At 62.4% G+C, this 8,925-nt stretch overlaps 1 protein-coding gene across 1 annotated transcript; it reads left to right on the top strand.

Annotated features, from left to right (window-relative positions):
• The first annotated feature begins 255 nt into the window (after positions 1-255).
• On the top strand, positions 256-6,961 carry LOC135895093 (asialoglycoprotein receptor 1-like). The gene is made up of 8 exons (XM_065423163.1): positions 256-348; positions 633-747; positions 1,232-1,327; positions 2,011-2,082; positions 3,508-3,594; positions 4,260-4,411; positions 4,617-4,723; positions 6,811-6,961. Exons 1-8 carry the CDS (start codon positions 256-258, stop codon positions 6,959-6,961), a joined length of 873 nt encoding a protein of 290 aa, XP_065279235.1.
• Positions 6,962-8,925: the final 1,964 nt, after the last annotated feature.

The raw sequence follows: 8,925 nt of genomic DNA, 5'->3' as shown, positions 1-8,925 counted from the left end.
AGCGCCGGGGGGGATGGAGGGGGAACGGGGGATGGAGGCGTAGTGCTGGGGGGGGAGGGAGCGGGGGAAGGGAGGGGGGAACGGGGGGAGGGAGGCAGAAGCGGGGGATGGAGGAGGGAACGGGGGGATGGAGGAGGGATTGGCGGGATGGAAGAGGAGCGTCCTGGCCCCCTTACCCCACCCTCTGCGTCCATATCCCCTCCCTAAATGTCCGCCCCCCCCCCAGCTACCCCCCCTTGCCCGCCCCCCTGCGCCATGGGCAAGGACTACGACGATTTCCAGTCGCTCGAGCCGGACGATGGGACCTGTGCCCCGAGCGGGAGAGGTAGGGGGTGGGGCCTGGGAGAGGTGGGGATGGGGGTGGGGAGTTGGGGTATCACAGAGGTGGAAGAGCATCTGGGGCGGGGGGAATCCAGGCCAGGAGAGAAGGGGTGGGGTGGGGCGAGGGGGGTCACGCCCCATAGGATGGGGAAGGGGATGAATCTGAGCCACTAAGCCCCCCCCACTGGGTATCTCCGGGCTCCTGGGTCCCTGGCTCCTCCCCCCACTCCCGGCCTCCTGGGTCCCTCTAATGGGGCAGCGGGTGGGCTTGGAAGGGGGCGGTGATCGGTGATGGTCTCTCCCCCCTCCAGCGTTCCGCCCGGCACTGGGGCTGGCAGCGTCTCTGCGCCTCCCCCCGGCCGCTCCAAGCCCTGCTGGCGCTGTGCGTCGGGCTCAGCATCGGCACCATCGCGCTGGCCGTCAGCAGTGAGTGCCCCGCGTGAGAACCCGGCGGATGCGCGTGCAAGGGTGTGCGAAAGGAGGGGCGAGTGTGCAAAGATGTGGGGGTGGAGTGTTCGAGGCTGGGGCGTAGGGTGAAAGGCGGGATGAGCGTGCAAGGCGAGAAGCACGTGTCCCAGGCTGGTAGTGATCCCCGCCAGGAGGGGGTGTGTGCGAAGCCTGGCCAGGTGTGCAAGGCCTGGGTGGGCGTGCGAGGCCTCCGGGGGTGCACAAGCCAGGTGGGCACAAGCCTGCGGAGCCTAGTTCTCCATTTGCACGTCATGCTCACGGATCCTCATGCTGTCACGGGGCGAGGGTGCAACCCCCCGCCCCGCCATGGGGGGATGCAGTGGGCGCAGGGGGAGGGGCAGAAAGAGGGGGTGGGGTCTAGAGGGAGGGGTCTTGGGGGCGGGAGCGGGAGGGTCTGGGACCGGCTCTCACCCCTTCCCCCCCGGCTGTCCCCCACCCCCAGACTCCAGGCTGGGCGCGGAGCAGCGGGGAACGCAGGGGGCGCTGGGCAGCGTGAACCAGAGCCTGAGCGCTGAGCTCGAGGGGCTGGCCCGGAGCGGTGAGTGGGGGGCACAGCGTCGGGGAGGGGGGCTGGCAGGGAGGTGGGGGGAGAGGGAGGGGGTTGGTGAGGAAGGGGGCAGGGAACAGAAGGGAGAGGGTGGTGAGGAGGGGGAGGGGGGATCAGAGGGGAGGGGTTGGTGGGGAGGGGGAGGGGGGATCAGAGAGGAGGGGGTTGGTGAGGAGGGGGGCGGGGATCAGAGGGGAGGGGTTGGTGGGGAGGGGGAGGGGGGATCAGAGAGGAGGGGGTTGGTGAGGAGGGGGAGGGGGGATCAGAGGGGAAGGGTTGGTGGGGAGGGGGAGGGGGGATCAGAGAGGAGGGGGTTGGTGAGGAGGGGGAGGGGGGATCAGAGGGGAGGGGTTGGTGGGGAGGGGGAGGGGGGATCAGAGAGGAGGGGGTTGGTGAGGAGGGGGAGGGGGGATCAGAGGGGAGGAGGCTGGTGAGGATGGGGAGGGGATCAGAGAGGAGGGGGTTGTGGGGAGGGGGGAGGGAGATCAGAGGGGAGGGGGTTGGTGAGGAGGGGAGGGGGGATCAGAGGGGAGGGGGCTGGTGAGGAGGGGGAGGGGATCAGAGGGAATGGGGTTGGGAAGGAGGGGGCATCAGAGGGGAGGGGACTGAGGGGGAGGGGGAGGGGAGCAGGACCCCCCCCCCTCCGCACCCCATCCCCCCCCCCCCCTCCGCAGTGCACATCTTGCAGGACAAGCTGACCCATGTGGCCGGATCCCTGGATAAAGCAAAGGAAAATTCAATCCAAGGTGAGTGTGTGTGTGGGGGGGTTCCCCAGCAGGGGGCGCTGTGTGTGTGTGTGTGTGTGTGTGTGTGTGTGTGTGTGTGTGTGTGTGTGTAGGGTTCCCCAGCAGGGGGTGCTGTGGGGGGGGCGGGTTCCCCAGCAGGGGGCGCTGTGTGTGTGTGTGTGTGTGTGTGTGTGTGTGTGTGTGTGTGTGTGGAGGGTTCCCCAGCAGGGGGTGCTGTGGGGGGGGGCGGTTTCCCCAGCAGGGGGCGCTGTGTGTGTGTGTGTGGAGGGTTCCCCAGCAGGGGGCGCTGTGTGTGTGTGTGGGGGCTGTGTGTGGGGGGGGGTTCCCCAGCAAGGGGCGCTGTGTGTGGGGGGGGCGGTTCCCCAGCAGAGGGTGCTGTGGGGGGGGTTCCCCAGCAGGGGGCGCTGCGTGTGTGTGTGTGGGGTGTTCTCCAGCAGGGGGCGCTGTGTGTGTGGTGGCGGGTTTCCCAGCAGGGGGCGCTGTGTGTGTGGGGGGGGGGTTCCCCAGCAGGGGTCGCTGTGTGTGTGGGGGGGGACTGTGTGTGTGGGGGGGTTCCCCAGCAGGGGTCGCTGTGTGAGGGGGGGCTGTGTGTGGGGGGGGGTTCCCCAGCAGGGGGTGCTGTGTATGGGGGGGGGCTGTGTGTGTGTGTGTGGGGGGGGTTCCCCAGCAAGGGGCACTGTGTGTGGGGGAGGGGTTCCCCAGAAGGGGACACTGTGTGTGTGGTGGCGGGTTCCCCAGCAGGGGTCGCTGTGTGTGGGGGGGCTGTGTGTGAGGGGGTTCCCCAGCAGGGGGCGCTGTGTGTGGGGGGGGCTGTGTGTGTGGGGGGGGCTCCCCAGCAAGGGGTGCTGTGTGTGGGGGGGGGAGTTCCCCAGCAGGGGGCGCTGTGGGGGGGGCGGTTCCCCAGCAGGGGGCACTGTGTGGGGGGGGGGGGCTGTGTGGGGGGGGGCTCCCCAGCAAGGGGCGCTGTGTGTGTGTGGGGGAGTTCCCCAGCAGGGTGCGCTGTGGGGGGGGCCGGTTCCCCAGCAGGGGGCGCTGTGTGTGTGGGGGGGCTGTGTGTGTGGGGGGGCTCCCCAGCAAGGGGCGCTGTGTGTGTGGGGGGAGTTCCCCAGCAGGGGGCGCTGTGGGGGGGCGGTTCCCCAGCAGGGGGCGCTGTGCGTGGGGGGGGGCTGTGTGTGTGGGGGGGCTCCCCAGCAAGGGACGCTGTGTGTGTGTGGGGGAGTTCCCCAGCAGGGTGCGCTGTGGGGGGGGCCGGTTCCCCCCAGCAGGGGGCGCTGTGTGTGTGTGTGGGGCTGTGCGTGGGGGGGGGCTCCCCAGCAAGGGACGCTGTGTGTGTGTGTGGGAGTTCCCCAGCAGGGGGCGCTGTGGGGGGGGGCCGGTTCCCCAGCAGGGGGCGCTAACACCCCCGTCTCCTCCCTCCCCCCCCAGCTCAGCAGCAGCTGGAGGAGCAGGTCGGGGTGCTGCGGGACTCTCTGAACTCGCTCAACTGTGACTGGATCGAACTGAAATCCAACGGTGAGTGGCCGGGGGGGACCGGTGGGGGGGGCTTTGTGGGGGGGGGGGGGAACTCCCGGCTACGCCAGCCCCAGCCTCTCCCAGCAGGGGGGCGCCGTGGGGAGCGGGGCAGGGGGGCTGGCTGCGGGGGGAGCTCCCGGCTACGCCTTTCCCAGCCTCTCCCAGCAGGGGGGCGCCGTGGGGAGCGGGGCAGGGGGGCTGGCTGCGGGGGGAGCTCCCGGCTACGCCTGTCCCAGCCTCTCTCAGCAGGGGGCGCCGTGGGGAGCGGGGCAGGGGGGCTGGCTGCGGGGGGAGCTCCCGACTACGCCTGTCCCAGCCTCTCTCAGCAGGGGGCGCCGTGGGGAGCGGGGGCAGGGGGGCTGGCTGCGGGGGAAGCTCCCAGCTACGCCTGTCCCAGCCTCTCCCAGCAGGGGGGCGCCGTGGGGAGCGGGGCAGGGGGGCTGGCTGCGGGGGGAGCTCCCGGCTACGCCTGTCCCAGCCTCTCTCAGCAGGGGGCGCCGTGGGGAGCGGGGCAGGGGGGCTGGCTGCGGGGGGAGCTCCCGGCTACGCCTGTCCCAGCATCTCTCAGCAGGGGGCGCCGTGGGGAGCGGGGTGGGAGCACTGGCTTTTGGGGGTTGGGGGGTGTGGACGATTGTCTCCCCCACTGACCTCGCCCGGTCCCCCAGGGAGCCGGGCCGGGTGCTGCCCCAGGGGCTGGCTGCGCTTCGGGGACAGCTGTTACTGGTTCTCCGGCAAGCAGAAGACCTGGGAGGAATCGAACCTGTATTGCAAAGCCCAGAACTCCCACCTGGTCGTCATCAACACACGGGACGAGCAGGTAGATGGCGGGAGCCCCGGCCTCTCCCAGCAGGGGGCGCCGGCCGTGGGGTGGGCTCCCGGCTCCTCCAGTCCTGGCCTCTCCCAGCAGGGGGCGCCGGCCGTGGGGTGGGCTCCCGGCTCCTCCAGTCCTGGCCTCTCCCAGCAGAGGGCGCCGTGGGGCGCACGCCTGAAATAATCCTGCGCCGATTATTTTCCCGCGGCAGCTGTATATGCAGCAGCAGACGGTCCCTTTGTACACCTGGATCGGTTTGTCCAATAAGAGCGGCCGGTGGCAGTGGGTCGACGGTTCCGTCTACACCATGGACTCCCGGTGAGCAGCCCGGATTGGCCCCCGTCGGCCTTCCCACCAGGCCCCCCGCTTCCCGTGTCCGTCTGTCCCCGGGAGACTCTCTCCACCTCCCACTTCTCCCAGATTACCCAGGTTAATCCTGAATCCCGCCGAATCTTGGCCTTTGATTTCCTCGTCCGATCGGCGCCAAATTCACGGTCAAATCGAATCGATCCTAATCCAGTCCCATCTCGTTCGTTACCTCGATTATCTAAGCCAATCTCTGCCCTAATCGCAACTATGAATCCCTTGAAAATAATATGTTCCAACCCCTAATAATATAATTAAATCAAATAATCCAGCTAATCCAATTTTGACCATGCCAATTTTATGAAATCTCTCTTCTAATCACACACGCTCTATCTCCTGATCTACGCCCATCTCATATTATATCCTCTAATATAAATCCCAATCCAGAACTAGTGTTAATTCAGTCCAAATCCCGGTCCAGATCCCAATCCAATACTGATCCAATCGCTCTCCTGACCCAGTCCTGATCCAGATCCAATCCAGATCTAGTCCCAATTCAAATCCAAATCCTTACCCAACCCATCCCTGTGCTAATCTGAATCCAGATCTGATTTGATTTCACAACTTCCTAAATCAATCTAATCAGATCCCTAATCCCAACCAATCTGTTCTCTCTGACTCCCATCCTCCCCTCCCCCAGCTCTGCTTTCATTTCAGGGACTGGAGTCCGGATCAGCCGGATAACAGTTCCCCCCAATCCAGCCTCATCTAATCCAGCCTAGTACAGTAATCCAATCCACACCCCATGTAGCCTCATCCAACCCAGTCTAATCCAGAAATCTAATCCACACCCAATGTAGCTTCATCCAGCCCAGCCTAGTCCAGAAATCTAATCCACACCCAATGTAGCCTCATCCAACCCGGCCTAGTCCAGAAATCTAATCCACATCCAATGTAGCCTCATCCAACCCGGCCTAGTCCAGAAATCTAATCCACATCCAATGTAGCCTCATCCAACCCGGCCTAGTCCAGAAATCTAATCCACATCCAATGTAGCCTCATCCAACCCGGCCTAGTCCAGAAATCTAATCCACATCCAATGTAGCCTCATCCAACCCGGCCTAGTCCAGAAATCTAATCCACATCCAATGTAGCCTCATCCAACCCGGCCTAGTCCAGAAATCTAATCCACATCCAATGTAGCCTCATCCAACCCGGCCTAGTCCAGAAATCTAATCCACATCCAATGTAGCCTCATCCAACCCGGCCTAGTCCAGAAATCTAATCCACACCCAATGTAGCCTCATCCAACCCGGCCTAGTCCAGAAATCTAATCCACACCCAATGTAGATTAATCTAATCCACTCTATACCAGTAATCACCACCATGCTAATCCACACCCATCACATCACATCATGTCATTTAATCCAATGTCATCTCATGTGGAATCATCTCATGTCACGTCACGTCACCTCAGCGGCTGTCATGTCATGTGACATAACGTCATGTCATGTTGTCACGTCACGGCATGTCCTCTCGTCTGATGAGAGTTCATGACATGACGTCCCATCTAGGCCGGGTTTGATGACGCTACATTGGGTGTGGATTAGATTACTGGCCTAGGCTGTCATGTCCGATCATGTGACATCATGTGATGCCACGTCACGTCATGTCACATCACGCCATGTCATGACACGTCATGTCATCTCATCTGACATCATGGCATGCGATGTCACGTCACGTCACGTCACGTCATCTCATCTCATCATGTCATGTCAGCTCATCTCATCCAATGTCATGTCAAGTCATGTGATGTCACGCCACGACACATCACTTCACGTCATCTCCTGTGACATCATCCAGGCCAACCCAAATCTCATCAACATCGCTAGGACCCGACTTGGGGAAGAGAGATTTCACAATGAGCTTCTTCCGCCTACCCACCCGCCCTCTCCAAAAATCTTAATCTAAACTAATCCCAGCTGCTCTAATCTGATATAATCCCATCTCCCTCTCTGGGCTCTACCTGGGGCCCCCGCCTGGCCCGTTCCCCTCTCACGCTGCCCCCCCCCCCCCCGGTGGTTGTGCTCTCATTTCAGGGAGTGGAGGGCAGGCCAGCCCGACGAATCGGACGGCCACGGCCTCGGGGGCGGGGAGGACTGCGTCTACCTGCACGACGACGGGCTCTGGAACAACGCGCACTGCTCCCGCCGCTACCGCTGGGTGTGCGAGGAGGAACTCAAGGGTTAAGGCCGGCCGGGGGTGGAGCCAGGCCTGGGAAGCCAATGGGAGGAGGGGCTGGGGGGAGGGGCTTGGGTGAGTGCTGCCCAATCAGGTATCTGGAGCCATTCAATAAACAAATTGTTCAACGAAGCAAGAGCATGAGATGCGGCCACCTCTGGGGCGGGGCATCTGGTTACACGGGGACCCCTCGCCCGGCGCTGAGATGCGGCCACCTCTGGGGCGGGGCGGCTGGTGACACGGGGACCCCTCGCCTGGCGCTGAGATGCAGCCACCTCTGGGGCAGGATGGCTGGTTATCCAGTGTGACTGTTACACCTCCAAGTAACTGTGGGGTTGCTGAGGGTGCCGTCATCCCATGAGACCTCCACCATGCTGTGGGGCACCAGCCCCAAAAAACTGCCTGACTCAGCACCCATGGGGATCTTGGCTGGAATCTGGGTTGCTGATTAAATCTCAGAGCAGAAGGTGCTGGGAGCCAGGACGCCTGGGTTCTCAAGGCTGGTTCTGTTGCTGCTGTGTTTGCGTGTCAGTTAGCTTGTTGCAGATCCGTTTGCTGGCTAGTCCTGGGTGGCGTCCCCGGCTAATTAACACTGGAACTAATTATGATTCTGACAGCGGCATTTGGTGGAGCAGATACACCCCACAGTGGGTGTGGGGGCAGTGAGTCAAGTTCTCCTGGTTGTGATGTGGTTGTGGATTTTTTGTTTTGTGGTGCAATTAAAACCAAAACACAGCCTGGCTAGAGAGACCTTGTGTCTAGGTGAAGAGAACCCAGGCGTCCGGGAGGGAGAGAACCCCAGAATCTGGGAGAGAGAGAAATGAGGCATCTGGGAGGGAGAGAACCCCAGATTCTGGGGGGAGAGAGAACCCAGGTGTCTGGGAGGGCGAGAACTTCAGACTCTGGGGGAGAGAGAACCCAGAGGCCGTCCGGGAGGGAGAGAACCGAGACTCTGGGACAAAGAACCCTGGTGTCCGGACCCAGGTGTCTGGGAGGGAGAGAACCCCAGATTCTGGGAGAGAGAGAAACAAGGCGTCTGGGAGGGAGAGAACCCCAGTTTCTGGGGGGAGAGAGAACCCAAGCATCCGGGAGGGAGAGAACCCAGACTCTGGGACAAAGAACCCAGCTGTCCGGACCCAGGTGTCTGGGAGGGAGAGAACCCCAGATTCTGGGGAGAGAGAAACCAGGTGTCCAGGAGGGAGAGAACCCCAGATTCTGGTGGGAGAGAACCCAGGTGTCCGGGAGGGAGAGAACAAACCAGGTGTCCGGGAGGGAGAGACCCCCAGATTCTGGGGGAGAGAGAACCCAGGCATCTTGGAGGGAGAGAACCCAGACTCTGGGACAAGGAACCCAGGTGTCCGGACCCAGGTGTCCGGGAGGGAGAGAACCCCAGAATCTGGGAGGGAGAGAACCCAGGCGTCCTGGAGGGAGAGAACCCCAGACTCTGGGAGAGAGAGAACACAGGCATCCGGGAGGGAGAGAATCCCAGACTCTGGGGGAGCTGGAACCCAGGCGTCCAGGCGCGAGGGAGAATCTGCAGTTGCCCCAACACGCTCCCTGCATGTCCGCTGCGGTAGGTGGATTCACAAACCGACACGTACACACACACTGAGTCACACGCCCAGACGTGGTGACACACACGGAGACTCCTGGACACACAGACACACCTGTCCCAGACTGGCCGGGGGGGTGCGGGACCAAAGACGGGCTAAGCGTGAAAGGAAGAAAGAATGAAAGAATGCAAGAAGGACAGAACAGATGAATGTGAGGGGAACAATGAAAGGATGAAAGAAAAATGAGAATGAAACAATGAGAGAATGAAAGAAGAGACAAGGGAGAATGAAACAATAAAAATATTTTAAAAGATGAAGGAAGGAGAGAATGAAGGAAGAAACGAAAAGATGAGTGTGAATGGAAGATTGAGAAAACGAAAGAGGATTGCGAATGAAAAAATCAGGATAAAAAAAGGAAAG

This window comes from Emys orbicularis, unplaced genomic scaffold (assembly GCF_028017835.1).
Source record: "Emys orbicularis isolate rEmyOrb1 unplaced genomic scaffold, rEmyOrb1.hap1 scaffold_78, whole genome shotgun sequence".
In the NCBI taxonomy this organism is placed as follows: domain Eukaryota; kingdom Metazoa; phylum Chordata; order Testudines; family Emydidae; genus Emys; species Emys orbicularis.
The sequence above is the reverse complement of the archived record's forward strand: the minus strand, read 5'-3'. Positions and strand labels throughout refer to the sequence as shown.